General features: G+C 39.5%; 1 protein-coding gene across 1 annotated transcript in view; it reads left to right on the top strand.

Annotated features, from left to right (window-relative positions):
* Positions 1-793: 793 nt before the first annotated feature.
* Positions 794-21,523, top strand: part of LOC136676308 (transient receptor potential cation channel subfamily M member 3-like) — a 245,408-nt gene continuing 224,678 nt past the window's right edge. The window contains exon 1 of the mRNA XM_066653207.1: positions 794-973. Within this exon, the coding sequence (XP_066509304.1) occupies positions 794-973 (180 nt within the window). The remainder of the gene's footprint in view (positions 974-21,523) is intronic.

Below are 21,523 nucleotides of genomic sequence, written 5' to 3'. Positions count from 1 at the left end.
AACAGTGTGACAGCAGAGGAACACGGAGGGAACCAGGGGAACCAGTGGAAAACAAAGGGACCCGCACCTACTACAACGGAAAACATTCCCCGTCCTTAACGCTCAGCATCCGAAGACCCGTGCTGCCTGTTTCCAAGTAACTCTTAAGGAGGGATCGGCGAAGATGGAGATGAGCGAAGGAGTGAGGGAGTGCCACAGAGGGGAGGGAGGGAGAGAGAAAGAGTGTGTGTGAATGAGGGTGAGGGGAGAGAAAGAGAGAGAGCGAGACAGGGAGAGAGAGCGGGGGATGCTTTGCTCACAATCGTGAGCGGCTCGCTCAAACGTGCCGACTGTCTTTTTTGCCCGCTCAGTTTGAAGCCATCAAGAGGCTGAGGGAAGAGGAAACCTACCCAGCGAGGACACTCTCACAAACACAGTTCTCAGAGCTCTCACTCGCTCTGTGTTTCCTTCTCTCTCTCTCTCTCTCTCTCTCTCTCTCACACACACACACTCCCTCCCTTGCTGAGCCAATAACTGAGGCAGCGTTGGCACATGCAACAGGGTGCGGGAGGCAAACTCGTTTCATCTTTTTTTTCCCCTCTCACACAGAGAAGGAGGAGAAAGAACTGGGGAAGAGAAGCAGAGAAGAGATGCCCTAACACCTGTGCTGCAATTTCAAAAAGGGAGAGAGTGAGAGAGCGAGAGAGAGTCCTAACAGTCAATCTTTAGCCCACTTTTTTTATTTTTTCCCCCTGGCTGTTTTGTGAGTTCAGTGCAACTTGACCGGTCAGCGGAGGAATATACTTTGGAGGCCATGACTCAAAAGCGCAAGTGGGAAGGAAGGAGAGAAGGCTTCAAGGCAAGCTCCAGCCGGGATGAGACCCAGGGGCCCGGCCGCCCCACCAGCAGAGGGCGCTTCTCAGAATCCTGGAGGCGGCTAAGCTCCAGACAGGGGTCCACCAAGAGGTCAGGACTGGCTGCGCAGCAAGCAGCGGTAAGAACAGGAACAGCATCTGTTTGTGATTTGCAGGGTGTCCCACATGGCATGGGAGGGGGTGTGTGTGTGTGGAAGGGGTGGGATGAGGGTATGGGATGGCACATAGAGGGGTGCAGGAAAGAGTCTGGCTTAGGTAGGCAGGAGGAAAATGACCCCCAACCAGGCCTGATTATTTTAGTGGAAGCTAGTAGAAACCACTGGAAGATGCTTGTTTTGATTGTCACAGAGCGCTGATTGCAATTGCAATATACAACCCATATAGGCCCTAACCATTTTCTGCAAACAAGTTATCCACAACCTTGGTTTTGAAAAAACTTACTGTCCACAGGGAGCTGTTACCTAGATATCAATCTCAGGAGTTATTTTGTTCAAGTGGGGGATCACCTGATGCTTTTCTTTGCTTGAAGCTGTGGGTTTGTTTGGCTTGTGCTGCTCAGTCTCAGCAGAACTCTACCGGCCCTCTGTGGCTCCCAGTGCCTCTCAATACAGCGTGAGTCATATCTTGGAGTAGATATTTAAGCCAGCTGACTTGACTGGAAGTGGGCTTTCTTTGGAAACTTACTAGAAATAGTTCAAGACTCAAGCTTCACCTTTCTTGGCTGTGGATGACGACGTTTTCACACATTTCTCTGATTTTCCCATATGTCAAGATCTCACACACTGTTTTCCTGCCTATGCCTCGCTGGATTTACTATCACAGCCATAGGTTGGCATTGTGAGTAGCACTCTCTCAGTCTCACTCTGTCAACTGTAGCTCTCGCTCTCTCTCTCTCAGTTGTGGTGGAGCATTTGAGCGTACCCTGCAGCAGTTAATGCGTCCTGGACCATCTGTCCCATGCCGGAGCCTTCTGCTGTCTTATACCCTCAAGCGCTCCAATCCACATTGCTCCACTTCACGTCACTCTATTCCACTTCCATCACTTCATGCGGATCCTCCTTTTATTTGTTTAATTTTTTTTTGGCCTTTAACCATTATTTTCCAACACTTTCTAAAAGTTAGCTGGGAATTCTGGCTGACTGTTTAATTGGTTGATTAAGTATTGTAAGAAAATGATGGGGTTCAAGAAAACTACTGGGAGTCCTTTGTACTTTAATAGCAGAGGCTTTACAGGACAACAGTGCTACAGCACTACAGCTATTGAAACAGATTTTGTGTGTGTGTGTGTGTCTTTTGGGTTCACTGTGATTTAATAGAAAATAACTTAATAAAAAATAACGTTTGCTACTAGAATGTAACACGCTGACTTACTGACACTATTACCATTTCCAAATATTGAAAGAAATCACCAGTTAGTGAAGAGGTAATACTGCTACATGCAATGAAAAAAAATGGCCCTTGTACTTATCTATTTATTTATTTTACATCAAAGGTTTGCATGCATGCATTGAAATCATCCATATGCAGATATACCATGTGCTCATCTCAAACTGTGTATCTGGATGTAGATGATATAATTTCATGCAAAGGGTCCCCTTTTGGCCTATCAAACATTAAAAAATATCCATATCTCACAGAAGATTACATTTATTGCAGCATTCAGGAGTAAAGTATTTTACTTGCACAATGCAACAATTTGGTTAACGTCCTTAAATATAGACAAAGTGTCACTTTTCTACTCATGGAATTTTTCTACTTCCGGACAGTTTACTTAAGTACATTACTTAAGGTTGAATCGGGCATTGAGCAAAAATGTTGCTCTGCCACATGGCTGGTGTAACCAGCAATGTCGTATGCATATATTTTTAACAGCTGGTTGCTGTTGCTAGGTTACAAGATAGGTGGAGTTAGGTGGAGTAATCCTTATACATAGAGGTATGTGAAATGATATCAGCCAATAATATTGGGAGGTGAAGGTGTCCTGATTAACTGCACCTGTGTTAATGAAAGTATGTCTCGGGGCTGATTACGTCTTCACAAAATTTCTGTGTTAATGAGTTCAGTAGTGACATCACAGTACAGTACAGTTCAGTAACCATTCATCTGGACTCCTCACACAGGAGACGGGGACACTCATGATTTCCATCCACGATTAACATACACTGAAGTTCTAAATAGAAAGAATGAAAGAAATAAAGAAATGAAAAGACCATTCATTTAAATTTCTTTAAAATACAACCTCCAGTTAGAAAACATGACATGTATTAAATGAAAAGTTAAAAGAGTGACCTACAAACATTCTTTGACCTGTACATAGAAAAAACAGTACAAACACAGTGTTTTGATATTTTACCTTATGTTTTTTTCCCAAAATAAACAATTAAATCAGCTTTGTTTCTTGCAAAATGTTAGTTGTGTACTTTGTAATTTCCAGGGACTGCAGACACACAGCTATAAAGTGTTTCATGAACAGCTGTGTCACATTTTTTCTGCAAACAAGTTTTAAAGTGCACAGCTGTATGTATTGTCATGTTTTGTAATTCAAAATGCAGCTCACATTCTTGGCTGAGTACAGATTGGGACTAAAGGCAGGTCAGTGCAGCTCCCACACTTTTTCCACAGAGAGGCTTGTGTGCAGATTATGGTTTTATATTGTCTTGGGGCCAGCATATATTGCTCTTAAACCTCTAGGTATACTTTTCAGTATACCTCATAAGAGACATTAAAAAAGCAAGTCATACATTTGTTGGCCAAGTGATGTTTCTTGTCCCATTTTTGTTGAGTTATACTGCTGCCTTGTACAGAATCATAATTAAAATTACATACTGACATCCCCTATTTCAATTTACATTATTGTTTAATGATTTAGCCTCATTAATCAGCTATATAACAGTGGTATTTAGTCGTCAGTTTGATGTTAAAATGAAAGAATTAGAAGTATATCTGCATCATGTTTATCTGCACCACGTTTGTAAACAGAGCTCTGTTCCTCTGTGTCAGTCAGTAGAGGAGCTCAGGCGCAATCCAAAATGGTGACATACTCCCTACACAGTGCACATCACAGTGTACAACTAATGCTGCACCCAGACAGTAATTGCTCACTACTTTGACAGGGAAATGTGAACTTTATAGATGACCGCAAATTATATTCTATGTAGAACACACTACAACAGTTATTTTATTATCAGCACTGTGCCCAATGGAGAGTGTAGAGAGACATTTGTGATTCTGCCTCAGCTTGGCTATGGCATGGAAATGTTTCTCACTGATCAGTCACATTTTCAAACAAAGAGAGCTATTTTATTAAACTTAAACCAAATTAGAGGAATAGTTTAGGCAGACAGTCGTAATAAAACATTATCCCCCAAGACTCTCGAAGCACAAGGACAGCAGGATCAGATTATATACCTGTAAAGCGGGGGAAAATAATGAGACATGCTTTTGTCTGTAGTCTCTTACATGCTAAAACAGCACATGAAAGAAATAAAATGTTTACTGAAGATTTTATATGATCTGTGTATGAATAACTCACTAAGATTTGGTCACAAGAGCAGAGAAATGTATTGGAGTCACAGTTTTTTCCATTAGAGCGAATGATGAAAATGCTAATATGGCTACCTGAGGGTAACAGTCTTTTTCTCCTATTGTATATTACTGATTGAAATATAAAATTTTATAGCTGTACTAAGTACTATAATTACAGAGTTGTATACCTGTACACCTGTTTTTTTCTGTACTGTAACTGTACCATAACTTCACTAAGTAATTGTATTGAGTACTGTATAATAACAGTACTGTTAGTGTAGTGCCCTATGAAGGACTGGCGCCCCCTCCAGTGTGTATTCAATGTTAGTATGTTAGTACAATAGCTATATGGTATAACATACTGAGAACTCTAAGTGTACAATCACTTCACTATATGTTGTTATATTATATATCTTATTTGTCGTTAGTTCAGCAGCAGGAGCTTTTTTTTTCTTATGCATACAATAGCAAATCCAGCTCCTCAGCCAGTCACACTGCCATGTTGTTGTGGAAACAGCTGTTTAGAAACCCTTAAAAAACCCATAGGATCTGGGCTCCTCACACATACAGCCTCCAAAGGGATGTTGCTTTCAAATACACAGGAGGGTCTTTGTAGGTGGGTGGGTGTGAAATTATTTTGAAGTTGAGTTGCTATAGAAACAACGTTGCTTGTATGATTTATATGGAACATGATACATCACAGTTCCGTGAAGACATCAAACCCATGACAAGCACCCTTCACTGGGTCAATGCTTAGGTTGATCTTGAGTCTTTAGTTTAACTGAATCCTCCTTCACATCTCAGTCAATTAAAGTTAATTGTTATTTAAACCAATCTTAAATGTGCAACAGTCATTTCGTCCAATTATTTTTATTCACATTATGGAACAGACACATGGCCACCTCCACAAAATATAAACAGCATATTGCTCTGTTAAGGGAACACTAGGTATGATTTGGGTTTTTTTGCTCCTGGGGTTCCCCCTAGAGTAATTCATGTTTACTTGGGGATGGGGTTAGTTTCCTACCCACTTTTAAAATGTACATTTGAGCAGTTTCTTCAGTACTGAGCCCAGAGCAGCAATGACAGTGGCTCTATTCTCCCTATTACAGATCAGTGAAATTCTGAAGCTGTAAATTTTAAATAAAAATTTTACGTAGTGTTCCTTTAACTGTACCGTCTGTACTGTTTTGTAAAGCACATTGAATTGCCATAGTGTATGAAAGGTGCTCTAAAAAATAAACTTGCCTTGCCTTGCCGTAAGTCTTACATGATTACACGTTTGTTCTTTATTTACATTTTAATGACACATTTTAAAAGTTAAACCATGACTAAACCTGTTGTGCTTCATATTCACATCATATTATGGCTGAACTATATAAAACATCTGCAATTTTTCTGAACAACATTGTTATTGTGATTTAAAATGAAACTAAATTTCTGTAAATTATGTTTCAGTATTAATTTTCTGGAAAACACGGAAACTAATATAACCTGCCTTTAATTTTCAATTCTAATTGTGGAGTACCAAACTGTCATTTAGTTGTTGTTTTAATGTACACAGCACAGTGCTCAGTGGCCCCTGGTGGGTCTAACTCCATCATATGCATAGAATAGAGTTAGCTCAGGTGATTTGAATGTTGAAATGTTTAGAACTGTTCGCTAAAGAAACAATGTTTCAGCCCTTGCTAAAATAGTGGGGATTTCCAGAGTGAGGTGATATGTTCTAAAGCCTGTATAATCTACCCTCTGATTATTTTGAAGGTGGGAAAAACATGTATGCTTCGAGGAAGATAGAGTGAGCTGTTAGTTGACCTTAGCGAAGCCTTGTGCGTTCCGTTTTGAACTGATACTGGTCTCGTTTTGTTCCGTATCTTGAGGTTTCACATGACAATGTCATGACAATAGACAGAAACAAGCAGCTCTCTCTCAACTGGAGCGCAGATTCTCCAGTAATCTGTCCATCATTCAGTGTGCAGCCAATGGAGTCACAGTCCCTCCTACAACGGTTTGTTTTGCAGCCGCGCTGAGAGCAACAGGTCAGTGCTGGGAACTGCAGCTCTGGTTTTGGATAGAAATAATGTTAGTACCGAGTCCTGCGACTACATTTCATTCTCCCTCAACACATCACAGATACATTTTTGAATCAAAATAATTTTTTATACATTAAAACAACATTAGATATTTTCATAAAGATTAACATTAATTAGAGTGGAAGGCAAGTATGAGTCCTAAATAAGCAGTTAATTCTATGACATGATGTTTATGATCTTTCCTGACGTTATGACTGTATACTTTACAGATACCTGTAGATAATGAGTTAATAGTTGTTCACAACTCAGTTTTGTTTTTCTACCTGTAGATGGATATTCAAAATATTTTATATTGTAAAAGCAGTAGCTCCTTGTGGCTTTGCTTAATCTGTACCTCGTCAAAGAAATTTGCTGTTGTGAGGCAATTACCACTAGACCCCCCTGGTTAAAGCTTAACACTCTAATCATTAATCTCTAGTGACGGCCCTGCATTCATTCATTGTCTGTAACCGCTTATCCAGTTTAGGGTCCAGAGCTTACCCGGAATCACTTGGCACAAAACGGGAACGCACCCTGGAAGGGGCATCAATCCTTTGCAGGGTGACACACACTCACACATTCACTCACACATTCCAACCTATGGACACTTTTGAGTCACCAATCCACCTACCGAAGTGTGTTTTTGGACTGTGGGAGGAAACCCACGCGGACACAGGGAGAACACACTCCTCACAGACAGTCACCCGGAGCAGGACTTGAACCCACAACCTCCAGGTCCCTGGAGCTGTGTGACTGCGACACTACCTGCTGTAATCTGTACGAAATCATTGCTAACATGTAATTAAATTTACATTAAGTTACACTTAATATATACTGAGTGTACTAGCCATATGTTATTTCTGTAACTCTGTGATTTATATGCTTAATGTAGTATAAGTCAAATTCTTAATAATAAATTAGTGGTTCCAAAATAACAAACTCTAATATATTACATTTTTTGACAAGTGCAATCAGCGCTCTGCAGGGTTTACACATCACGATTTAGTACCTACTCGGCTCAGTTGGAACCATAACTGAGCAGGGACCATGTGCCAGATTTGGCCAGTGGAAATGCCAAAGAGCAGAGCCGAGTCGAGCAGAGTCGTGCAGGTTCCATGTGGTGAAGTGCCATTAGAATCCTGTATTATGTTACCATAGTGGTTAAAAAAAAAAAAAAAAAAAAAAAGGTGTGCCCTTTATGTTGCCTCTAATTTTAATCAAATCTAATTAAAAATTCTTGGAATCAATCTCTTTGGCTTTAACTGACCCTCCTTCTGATTGAGCTTATTTTCATCAAATATGAAAAGTATTTCAGCAAATAATAACTTGTTTTGTGTTTCTTTCTGTACATAATATATTACGATATTATTTGATAAAAGTAAACATTAAATTGCTCGACATTTGTGTCAAATTGCCCTTTGTAACCTTCTTAAAATTGTTAGGGTGCCTCCTGATGGCTGTGTTCTTTGGAAACCTCATTGCCCTGATGTTGAGAGGGTATAAAGGCAGGGAGATGCTGACCTTTTGCTGGGTTCGTCCACAGAGGAAGTGTGATTTCATGCTCGAAAGGCTAAGAGCAAGGTTCTGAGCTCCAGAGTAAACAACGAGCAAACCGCAGCATGCCAACACAACTATGGCCAAACAGTTGGTGTCAGTACAGACAAAGCTTGGTGTGTGTGCGTGTGTGTATGTATCTGTGTGTACCCGAGCACTAATCCTCCCAACTAAATAAGAAAGTGTGTGGGTGCTTGCTGGTGCACGTGTGTTCATACGTGTGCATGTGAAGAAAAACCCTGGCAACAAGGAACGTGTCGCCAGAGTTTGCCATCTAATCAATTGCTTCTTTGTATTTGTTTCACACTGCAGTGTTGCATCACCAACACGTTGTTTGCTTTAATAACAGCCACCTTCTGCACCATTCTCTAATAACCCTCCGTCCCTACAGTCGTCCTGTGGTTGAGAGATGCTTCAAAGTGATGTAGAGCGGGATTTTAGAGTTCTAAAGCTACCCTTTATTGTCTCAGAGCCCATAGAGATAATAGGGCCACACCTTATGTACACAAACCATAAGAAACTGAAAACTAGTTAAAATGAGTTGTTCTGATTTTGTTTTGCATTCTATATAGAGAGCAGAGACTTCTCATCTGAGCCTCTCTAATCACAGCACTGGACCGTTGTTTATGTGAGAGCACAAAGATGTTGTTTAATGGAGCAAAACAAACACAACATGTGTGGGGAAATGAGTACTGATAAAATACGGTGAAAATGAGAACGGAGAAGAAATTACTGCTCCTCCCTCCTCACTCCTGGGCTCTCAAACTGACCTGACCAGAGGCTCATTCTCAATTAAAGTAACAGGCACTGAACAAGGATGTTTAGACAGGGAGAGTATGCTGCTGTGGTGTTTGTTCCTTGTGTTGTTTTGGCAAAATGGGAGCTGATCTTTTGGGACTTAACTGTAAGTCAAATGAGACTTTTTTTTTTTTTTAATTAAGAACCCAGAATTTGTATTATTCTGTGGAAAAGGGCTATAATGCGTCCCCTTCAAAGTGTTGAGCAAGGACCTTGATCAAATGGTTTAAACCTTTTACTGATTTTCCCAGAGAATATACACGATCATATTTCACACTGAGGAGTTGGTGTGTTCTTCCCGTGTCCGCGTGAGTTTCCTCCGGGTGCTCCGGTTTCCTCCCACAGTCCAAAAACACACGTTGCAGGTGGATTGGCGACTCGAAAGTGTCCGTAGGTGTGAGTGTGTGAGTGAATGTGTGTGTGTCTGTGTTGCCCTGTGAAGGACTGACGCCCCCTCCAGGGTGTATTCCCGCCTTGCGCCCGATGATTCCAGGTAGGCTCTGGACCCCCCGCGACCCTAAAATTGGATAAGTGTTTACAGATTATGGATGGATGGATATTTCACACTGGAAATGAACTTCAGTATGGCATTTTTCTGCTAATTTGAGCTTCTGTTCATGTGATGAGAACTGTAATGGGTGCTGTAACTTTTGGGAAGGTCACATATTATGATATGGGCTCCAAAATGTTAAATGTAGCCAATATACTTCATAAAATGTACAGAAACATCTTTGCATAGTATGAATCAGTTGTATTTTCACTTAGAAAAACAACAAAAGATGACAGTGGAGCCCAATTATTTTGACTTTCTCTGTCATTTTTTCACATGTAGATATGTGGGTATGGCCCTCAACAAAGGCAGATAAATGACAGCCACTTGATTGGCAGAAATCTGCAGAAAAGCCTAATATTTAAGTATGTGCAGTTATTTCATCTCAACATTTTAGGACAGTTTTAGGGAGAGCTTGGATAATTATGCTCTTTGGGTTTTTAGCTGTTGCTGGGAGAGAGTGAAATGTTCTCTCCCAAAACACTCAATTTCATTTGATGTATTTTTCTGGACATTGTAAGGACATTTGCATATAATCTTTAGTTTTGCACTGGAGCTATGAAGATAATTTAGCTTACATTCAATGACAGCTTCTGCCCAGTAGCTCCAGTACTAAACAACACAAGTAGGAAAGTAAGTACATTTTATTTTTATGGCACATTTCAAACCAAAGTGCTTTACAAGAAGGAACACAACTCCTCCGGTCATCACTTGCACAGCACAAACAGACGTACATTAAAACAAACATCAATCCTCCTTCAATCTACCTCTCAACAGATTAATAGCTGCTGAAATCTATAGGGGGTGGTACAGTGGTGCAGCAGGTAGTGTCACAGTCACACAGCTCCAGGGACCTGGAGGTTGTGGGTTCAAGTCCCACTCTGTCTGTGAGGAGTTTGGTGTGTTCTCCCTGTGTCCGCATGGGTTTCCTCTGGGTGCTCTGGTTTCCCTCCCACGGTCCAAAAACACACGTAGGTAGGTGGCTTAGCGACTCAAAAGTGTCCGTAGGGGTGAGTGTGTGTGTATGTGTCGCCTTGTGAAGGACTGGCGCCCCCTCCAGGGTGTGTTCCTGCCTTTACCCAGTGATTCCAGGTTGGCTCCAGTCCCACCATGACCCAGAACCCTGGGAGTTCATTCCAGGGTTATGGTGCAGCAACAGCAAAGACACAAGCCTCTTTTAGCTTGAGGCGAGCCCTTGCGACAGGCAAAAGTGACAGTGACGGTGACCTTAAAGATCTTGCAGGTGCATACATATAAAGCATGTCCACAATATAAACAGGTGCACCACCATTCAAGGCTTTAAAAATCATCAATAATATCTCATATTGAATTATGTAATGCACTGGGAGCCAATATAAGGAAGCCAAGGCTGAGATGATGTGCTCTCTTTATTTTGTACCAGTTAATAATTTGGCAGCGCAGTTTTGAACTAGTCGTGGAAGAGATGTTTCATTAACTCCAAAGTACAGGGCATTACAGTAATCCTGCTTAGATATGAGACAAAGGCATAGACACATTGAAGTAAACATCAAACAATAAACATGTCACTGGCTAAACTTATGGTCAAGGAGAAAATGGAGTACATCTGATAGAAATAGATTTATTTAAATTAAAACAGGAACATCATTTACATTCATACCTTGAGTAAATCTCTAAAGCTTTGGAGAATTAGAATGAGACCCTAACAGTAAATGAGTCATCTCTTCTGTTTTACATATTTAGTACTTTTATTCAGTGTCATTTCTTGTCATAAATCTGGCAAAGTCTCGTCTATAAAAGATTAGCTATTCAGGTACATTTACATACAAACCCCAAATGGCCAAGAGGCTGGGCCAATATGTAAAATGCTAAAGCAGTACTTTTTAAATCCATTTTCAGCTGTATTTAAATTAAAGTAGTGCATTGATCGAGATATATAATGTATCACTCATTCTGAATTTGAAACCTGCAACACTTTCTTAAAGAGTCGATTTAGGGGCAGTTTTAGACGAAAGACAATGTGAAATGTACATTGTGTACTACGTTCATAGTTATTTTACAGTCACCAGTTTAAAGGCAATAAACAGTGTTTTGGGGTAATTGAATACAAGTAATGGCATTATGTGTTTAGAATACAAAACATAAGTAACTGTAATTTGATACATTTAACGTGTACGTAGATAGTATTCAGAATAATGTCAGAATAATTGTCACGGATGTGGTACATTTTGCTCTCATTGTGGGAACCTTGAAGGGTACATATTGAGTACTTTAGATTAGTGAACCAAATTGTACTTTATTCTATTATAATTGTAGATTTTAAAATTTCACACGCTGCATTTCATCTCTAGGTCTTTAATTATGTTGTTTTATTTTAGATTACAAATATTCCCCTCTCCTTCTGGAGAAGAGAATATAATGTGCCTTTAGGGAACACAACTGGACTTTCAAACCCCCTTTGTATCTTTTTAAAGGTACATTTACACTGTTTGTTCCTGTAGTGACCAATAATATACCTCTACTATGACTTTCTGAGCATGTGAAATTCATTGATTGCGTGAAGGGATATATCTATTTAACATATTTATTTACTGACACATTTAATTGCAGTAATCATGTATTTCCTCGAAGCCCTTCAAAGAAAACATGCAACATGTTTGCAGTTCCATCAGTTGCTTGCTCATTCGGGGTCATGGAGCTGGCCCGACACAGCCAGGAAAGAAATGCATTTAATGTCTTGGAAATTCAAACAGTATTCCACTTTTAAGCAAAGAGAGAAAGAAGAAAGAAAGAAAGAAGATAACGAAGCATGTAACATTTTGCAGTGCAACCTCTGTTTTCCAGCTACTTGCCAAAACTCTTTTAAAGAACTCTTGAAGTATAGATAATATCTTTGGTCTAGATAAATCCGTCAGCTTACATTATATTGACTAGATTTATTTACATTTGAATTAACCAATTCAATTCATGTGATAAACTGAAGGCCCTGAAGCTGAAACACAGACTACAGACAATAGTAAGCTCTTATAAACATGCACCCTTTCGTGTGGTTATTAGACACTGGGTGTACAAAACAAGTTTTAGAGCTGGTAGTTTGTGTATGTTGCTGCACTGAAAACTCCAATGTTGTGTTAAATCAATAGGCAGTGTAGTGTGGTGTGATTGCACTCCTAAAAGGGTTAAACCATAAAAGTCTAAAGAAATTCCAATGGGCCCAACATCGGTTTGAGCTCTGTAAGACAACCCTTAACCTACTTTCACCTGAGGCCTCATAGGTAATCTCTCTCTCTCTCTCTCTCTCTCTCTCTCTCTCTCTCTCTTCCTGTTACTAAATAAACACTTATGAATTTTGCTTGGTTTGCTTCTCTGCGGGTGATAAAGCTGTAATTAGCAACATTGGGATTCCTGGGCAAAATGGGAGCTGATCTTTTGGGACTTAACTGTAAGTTCCCCTCCATGTGGTTGTTGCCAGGTTAGGTGAGGCGGGGGTACATTTTATAGCAGCTTCCATGGGGGCATTAAGCCTAGTGGACATGGCTTACTTTTGGTTGTCATGGCGACAGCCAAAGAACTTGTGCTGTACCACAGTGCAATGTTTCGTAGTTGTCTGCTTGATCTAGTCTGGGAAGACGCTAATTTCCTCTCCTGATAGTTGTGGTGAGATGAAATGATTGCTTTCTTCTGTTAAAGGAATTCGCCAACATATTTTTTTTACCCAGTCTGCTGTTTAACGTATGGAAAAATAGCACTGACAATTTTTTAATGATCTTTGCACTTGTGAAAGACATTATTCGGTATTCAGACATTGACTAGTCAAAAGTTTTCTTGTTACCTACCCTCAAAAAAGCAATTTACAAATGAGGTTACGTTTTTAAAAATATTAATAACTATAACAAAATTTTATGAGGATAATATTACAAGGTATTATTAGTCATGCCCAAGTCATAGTAAGAAGTGGGAACAAACTTGCTCCCATACCTTGATCACCTGTGGCCATGTTTTAGGACCCTATTCTCATGGGCCCTGATATAACTGTTCTAAACCCATGCCTTACTATGTACTGGCCATTATGTAACTTATTTACACACATTACTAAGTTGTGGCCATGACTTAAGTAATCATTTCCTGTGCCTTGTTTAGTTATGGGCATGACTTAATGAACATGAACCCCCACCTTATAAAGTAATACACTCTCAGAAAACGGTCACTGGTGGACCCCTTAACAGTACATTTTCCTTTAGTTATGGATCATAACTGTATACTATTCTATAATAATTGTAGATTTTAAAAGATGTGTTCATTTCATACGCCCCATTTCTTCTCCTGAACTTATATTATGTGATTTTATTTTAGACAGTTCTATAACAACATTTTTAAAAATATTCACCTTTCCTTCTGTAATGTACCTTTAGGGAACACAACTAGAATTTAAAACCACGATTGTAACTTTTAAAGTTACATTTACACTGTTTATACCTTTAGTGACAATAATGTACCTCTTCTTTTTTCTGAGAGTGTAGCTATGATGTACTTAATGCTTTTCCATGTTATTGTCATGACTAATCTGTTGCCATGAATTATTTAGTTGTCAATTCAAATTATTTACTTGTTTCAAAAATTTTACAAATGGCCATGCTTTAAAGCCTCTGGGAAATTTAGATTTTTTTTTTTGTATAATGCTAAACTTGTGTGTTATGTGAAACGTTCAGTTACACATAACTGAACCCTGTTACCCTGACCAATCACAAGGCTACCATAGCCACACCTCCTCTCTGAGTTGAAGAGACTAGTGAGCTAAAGCTTAAGAGCCATTAGTGAGTGATCTAGCTGTCAAGCTATTCATCAACCTATGGGGATCGAGTGAAAGACGTAAACAGACCAAGCACAGAACACAAAACAATACAGAATGAGCATGAATGGATCAAGTCTGATTACAGCAGAAATAGCAGCAATACTTGGTCAGCGTGTATAACTGAGTAGCATTGGTGATGGCAGCTGCACTGGACCGGTGCGTAGAGCAGAGTAGCAGTGGGGAAGGCAGACCCACTCGGTCGGCACTGCAGCCGAGATAGCGGACACCTTAGGCCGGCATGTACAGCAATGTAGTAGCGGGGATAAAGCCACATTCAGTTGGGGGTACAGCAGAGTACCAGCGGGGGAAAGCACCAATTTGGAGATGGTTTGTACAAGGATGTTAACAAAATAACCACATGAAACCACACCAAATTCACACAAAAGACAAAAGATGTCCATAAGTTTGTACATAAATGGCTGTACAATGCCAGTTCTACCCATCTGTGCCATTGTATTGTGTTGCTTTTTTAAAATGACAACCACAGTTCAGAGTAAAAACCCAGAAAAAAAAAACCTACGACTTCTCTGTCTCGAGGCTGTGTGTTGCCATGGTAACATAAACAACATTCTGTTCTCCAGTGATAGAGAGCTGTCAATCACATGGTCATTAGTAAATTGGATCATGCCCACACCTTTGTCAGAGAGCTCCGATTAGCGAATTTTGGTCATTTTTGAGGAGATTTATCATATTTTTATCATATTTATCATATGTTCTGTGTTTTTATTTTAAACTTTGCTGAATGTTTCACATAACACCCAAGTTTAGAAATATACAAAAATAAATTCATTTCAAAAAGGGGTCCCAGGGTTTCCTATGCCCAGCTCAGTCAAGTGAGTTTTTAGACCACAACAAAGACAGCGGTAACATTAAATGTTGTTTACTCATTGTGAATTCTAGTGTTGTTTTTGTTTTTTTGGGACTGAACTCAGCCTCTCCATGTATCAGTTCAGACAGATCAGTGTAGTCTTTTTTGTTTGTTTTTGGTCCCTTGTTTCCCTTGTTGCACTGTCCAATTCTCACCAGACACCAATTCAATGTTTGAACCTTTTCCAAAGACCACAGTGTATTTTTATGAGCTGCTGCTCTGCGTCAGATCAATACAAATGCCACTGTAGCTTGGAGAATGCAACTTAGCATTGCTTAGTGACGTATATCTCGGGCCAATCAGCGCTCTGCACATTTTACATATCTTGTTTCATCCCTACTCAGCTCCCTTGGAACCACAAGGGAGCAGGGACTAAAAAGTACCTAGTTTTAGGTACCAAATTTTCCTAATGGAAGAGCAAAAAAAGCAAAGTGTAGGTACCACATTACTCCACATAGTTTACTGTGGAATAGTATGTTTGGGGAAAAACACAACTGCTATTTGTATGTGGCTTACGTTTAACTTGTTTTTAACTTGGTGGCACAGCAGGAAGTGTCACAGTCACACAGCTTCAGGGACCTGGAGGTTGTGTGTTCAAGTCCTGCTCCAGGTGACTGTGAGGAGTTTGGGTGCTCCGGTTTCCTTCCACGGTCCAGAAACACACATTGGTACATGGATTGGTGACTCAAAAGTGTCCATAGATGTGAGTGTGTGAGCATGAGTCGCCTTGTGAAGGACTGGTGCCCCCTCCAGGGTGTGTTCCTGCCTTGTGCCCAGTGATTCCGGGCGGACTCCGGACCCACCGTGACCCTGAACTGTATAAATGGTTACAGACAATGAATGAATGAATGTTTTCTGAAACAGCAAAAATAAGTCAATATTACCCACCTATGGGGCAGGAATAGAGCTACATCCTCATCTCAGTTTGTGCTTTTCGTCATTTGGAGTTGTCTCCATTGTCTAAAAAAATTCCAGATGCCTTTTCTCTGCCATGAGCAGAGAAAGAGAGAGAGAGAGAAAGCAAAGCATAATGGACCGAGACAATGTTTACTAACACTGGGACTTCATAAAAACATTGGACTGGTTATTAAGTGCGCAAGGAGACCTGAGAGCTAACAAATAGTGTGGAAACACCCTCAGAATTCTATATAAAGTGTTGCTTGATTCAAATTGGAAACATTGTTTTCAAGTCATGGCCATGAGTTACTTAAATTGTGATCATGGCCTAACTAATTGGTACACATGCAGTACTCAGTCAAGGCCATGAATTAGGATCCACTTCCCATGCCTTGATAAGCTGTGCCATCATATTATTGGCGTAAATAAAATATGTCAGAGGAGTGAAGCGATGCTGCAGGTAGAGTCACTGACACACAGGTGACTCTGCCTGCAGCATGGTCTAGGATTCAAAATTCACCTGGGTCATTGTCAGAGAGGTGTTTGGTGTGCTCTCCCTGTGTCTTTGGGTGCTTCATTTGTCTCTCACAATCTAAAAAAACCCCCATCCTAGTAGGAGGATAGGCTGTGTGAAATTGTCCACAGGTTCTGAATGTGAGAGTGACTGTGGGAATGGGCTGGTGCCCTGTAGGGTATAGCCTTCAGACCCACTGCAACTCTAAACATGTTGAAGCGGATACAGTAAATGAATGAATGAATGGATGGATGGATGGATGAATGAATGTCATAGCAAAGCTCAGTACAAACCTATTTTATCTTGCTAACTTTCCCAAGGACACCGTGATAGACTCTGGGTTGGTGTGGTGTGATCTCACCTCTGAATCCTGGGACTTAACTGGGAAGCAGTAACTGTGAGAAGTACAAGTGTCATACACACACATTATTAATGAGGTTTCCATGGAACATTTTTATCGATCACCTTTATAGATCGCTCCCACTGACCTACATGATCAGGTCACCTGTGTAAAGGCAACACCTGCTGGGTACGCTGGACACCTGCACAGCTACATAGCCACAGTGAGGGACCAGGTTACAACAGCAGGTCCTAAGTGAGACCAAATATACCATACCAATCTACAGTTGTTTTGGCAATGGGAAAATGTTTCTTGTAGTTGATGTTCCTTGTATCTTCCTCTAATAAATATAAATACACTGAACGATCACTGGAACACCAGTGGAAGTGTAGATACAAGGTAGGAGCACCTACCATGACCACACCCACCAAACCTGCCTCTGCTGTTTTTGCATAGTCACACCACTCATGAAGTCAGTAGGAGTCTCCTCAGTTGAAAATACATCACATGATGATTTTAGCTGAAATATTTTATACAAAAGCTGAATAAAGGCTGTTTTAAATTAATCAGTTTCTTAAAGATGGCATAATATACCCCTTTTCTACCATTTAACACAGTTCACTGGGTTCTTAATCAATCCGTGTCAAAATATTTCAAGGATCAAACACCAGAGCAGTGTCCTCCCCCTTGTCCAAAAATAGTCCTGTTCAGAAAGATCAGTTTCTGCGCCTGTTTCTTTAAATGAGAATGAATCACACACAGCTCACCATACCTCTGTATGTGCAGCAACATGAACTGAGGCACATAAGCTTAAAACATGTTGCCCAAGAAACATTATGTATTAAAGGGGTCATCTACGATTATGAGGAAACACAATTGTTTCTGGTTTGTTTACATTCAGGATATCTGCGTCTTTTAAGGTGGAATGGTATGTTTGAGAAGAACAATGGCTGTTGTTTGAATGTGGCTGAAGTTTAAGTGATCTGTTTTTATACATTGTTTGGAGATATTGCCAACTTAAGTGATCCAAACATCAAAAATAACTCAATATTATCCACCTATGGAGCAGCAATAGAGCAACATCCTTATCTCAGTTTGTGCTTTTGAATGTTTAGTGTTCTCTCCATTGTCTAAAAAAATTCCAGATGCCTTTTCTCTGCCATGAGCAGAGAGAGAGAGAGAAGTCTAGCAAACTGGACAGAGAAAGTTTTTATTTATTTATTTATTTTTACAAATTTACAGACACCGGAGATTCATAAACATATATACATATATTTTAAGAGAAATATTTAAAATCCCTGCAACCACTGCTTGCAATTAAACTGGTTTGTCCTATTGTGCTTTTTTTTGGCAGTGTGATGAACCTTTACCCATGCTCACTCAAGAGAACTAGGCCTGTACTGGGAGCTCACCTGATTAAAATGATTTTGGAGCATTTTACAATGAGGTTAGAAGCAGAGTGTCTTTGTCTGAGTACAGGTTTACAAAGTGGGTTTACAAATTGCTGCTTTTTTCATTCACAGTCCTTTTCCAAATTTTTCGGAATTGTACCTTGGCTCAGTCATCTTTATTCCAGGTACTTTTATCACAAACAGCATCTCCCCAGCCTCAGCTGGAAAAACAGGTGTGAATTGGAGAGACCTTCTCTGAGGCAGAGGCACCTGGGCTCAGGAGAGCGAGTGTTTCTGACAGTTAAGGTGGTCCACTGGGACCCTTGCTCTACTAGTGACAGTCTAATGAGCTTACGGTCCTGCCAGCATGCAGTCGGTAAAAGCCTAGTCCAAAAAACCAGTGCTGGAGGGAGCTTCCATGTTAGCCTTGGGGTTAGTTTTTTTTTTTTTTTTTCTGGTAGTGCTTTATGGTTTGAAAACCTGTTAAAACTGTGTTTTGTTGATTTTTGAAATTAGAAAACTACAAATTATACTATTTCTACTAATATTTTCTTATAAGGTTTGGTTCATAAAAATGTATTATCCTTTAACAAAAAAGTAGTAATTAATACTAATCTTTAACATTTTTAGCGTGCATAAATAAATATAAACTGCACATTACTATATTTGTTATCTGTATTATTACATTTTTGTTATGTTGTTATTATTATTTTTTTTACTAGTGTATCTAATAGAGCCTTGTAAAGAAGCAAAATTTTAAAGGAAGTGTTTCACAGCTTCTGTATATTCTCTCATGAAGAAATATCAAATACTATAATAAACAAAAATTATTATTTTACCTAATATCATATATTCAGTACTGTAGATTAAAGAAACTGTTCATTAATACCTGCAGAATTGAAAGAAAGAAAGAAAAAACAAACAAATACACACACACACCCACGCACACACAGTCTATTCTTCAATTAAAAACACACCGGCACCTGTTGTACAGATATAATCTCTGAGCTAATTAAACCACTCCTCTGTAGACTGTTGGTTAATGAGGGCTATTAGCTTTTTTCTTTCTTCTGGCAGGTATTCATCCACACCTTTTCAGTCTGAGATGAATCAGTGCAACAACACTGCATTTCCGTACATCTTACCTAACCTAACTTTGGCTATTCAAAAGGTTGTATGTGCCTGACCCCATGCCATGCAAATTATCCCAAATTCTTATTGCCACTGTCAGAGAACAGCATGAATAACTAGCCACACTTTGCATATTTTTTCTGTAATTACACGCATTCTTGATGCAAATTTGCATTGATTAAGCAAGGTCAAGGCTCATTTCTACTGAGCTGCTTTGACTTTGATTACAATAATTAAGTGCCGGCTTAGGAATGACTAATGATTTCCATGCTGGCTCCATCCGTAATGAGTGATCAGTCCATTGGTGGCAGGTTAATCTGAGTCTGGTTAAAAGAAAATGGCTTGAAAATACAGCTTTGAAATAAGCAAACAAGCCAAATAAACAAGCTGACAGCTTTAATATCTAGATGATGTTTGGAAATTCTAACACAGTTCCATAACAAAGAGTATTCAAAGCTGGGCTCAGATCCAGTGGCATCTGTGATTTTTTCAATTACTGGGAAGTGAACAATTTGGGTAAGTAATTAGCTCCAGTCTTGCCACACCTGATTCATCTGTGTAAGGAACATGGGAAATTTTCAATTACCTGCTCCTCAGGGAATGATCCTGCATAGAGTTTGTTTTGAAATGCAATATTTTTAAGAAATTAATTGAATTACACAGTTGGTCCAAAAGTTGAATGTGATTTTATCTCCTTTAAGGTGCAACCATTGTGGCCACAGCTTATATAATGACCATAGAAAGGCATTATCAATAGAATGGGATGCTCTGGAGCAGCTGTACGTGAAACATGTCAAAAATGGCTCTGAGCAGTGAAACTGTGTTCTCTGAAGTGATGGAACTGCAGTCATTACCTTTGGAATTTGTTATATGAGAGATTATTACAGAACACTAGTTTCTGACCTCACTAATGTTCCAGCATTTACTGTAACCCTTAAAACCATGCTGTATGACATTTGGATGTCACACAGTGTATTTGGCTGATAGCTAAATTTGAATGTTTCCTTATGTCAGAAATGTGTTCTGTTATACATTACTGGTCAAGGGTTGCCAAAAGTTGCCCCATTACCTTCGCTTTTGGACATGGGTCATGCCTCATGCTCAGGACGAAGGGTAAGTCTGTGTCAGTGTAGGAGACTTGATGATAGGACATCGACATTGTAAACACCATTGCATCTGCCCCTATAGCTGCTGCTGGGGCCACTTTTATTGCCCTCACCTTCCTTAGTGGCTAATTGTGCAGTTGCCATAGCAACACTCATCACATGGAGAAAGTGATGTAAAATTTATGTCAGGAGAGTGTGGCATTTCCCAGCTGGCTTAGCACTAGGGTGGGCAACGCCAATCCTAGTGGGGCTACAGCACTGATTCCACACTCTATTACCACCTTATGCAGTCCATCAAGGGCCTGGTGGTCCACTTTACAGTTAAATCAGTGGTGTTAGAACAGAGAAAGAGCTGAAATGGAGCAACCCAATGATTGGAAAGCCCATCCTTCCCTTAATGACTGCAATGAGAGAAAATCGATCAATTATGTCATCTCCTCTGGGACATACTCTAGGTTCTATTGTATACTGAGTGCTGGGCTATTTCTAGTCCTGTATTGTCCTGTTATAACAGATTTTGAAAATCCCTCACTGAGGTGGGTGGGATACTCAAAAAATGTACTAGAGTACAATTGCAACTGTACAGTAATGATTATGGTAACACAAATGCTAATTAATGTTTATTAATGTGTAAATATTAAATGTGTTATTGCAGAAAAGATTATACTATCTTGCTGTCTTGCTAAAACAAACAAACAACAAATAACGCCCAACATAAGAATAAAACCAAATAACATTTTTCTAGTAAGTGTGATATTCTGTGTGTGAATGTGTTGGTTTAACTTTTTCCAAATCTGTCCTTGTGGCAGTCCATATTATTATTTAAGGTTATCATCCATACCTAGTTTTATGGATTAATAAATAAAGATTTTAAATAATGTGTGCTGTTAATGTAACAAATTCATGTGATTAAAGAGAATCTGAACAAAACATTGTTCTTCAAACTCATACACACTACTACTTTATAGAAAAACATATATCTCAGATTTCTTACTTGTTTTATATCATTAATTGTTTTTTATTTATACTATATTCAAGCACCACGCTTATTAAGAAGGCATTAGTTTAAATATATATAATTATCTTAGGTAT

The sequence above is a fragment of the Hoplias malabaricus genome, chromosome X2 (genome assembly GCF_029633855.1).
Source record: "Hoplias malabaricus isolate fHopMal1 chromosome X2, fHopMal1.hap1, whole genome shotgun sequence".
In the NCBI taxonomy this organism is placed as follows: domain Eukaryota; kingdom Metazoa; phylum Chordata; class Actinopteri; order Characiformes; family Erythrinidae; genus Hoplias; species Hoplias malabaricus.
The sequence above is the reverse complement of the archived record's forward strand: the minus strand, read 5'-3'. Positions and strand labels throughout refer to the sequence as shown.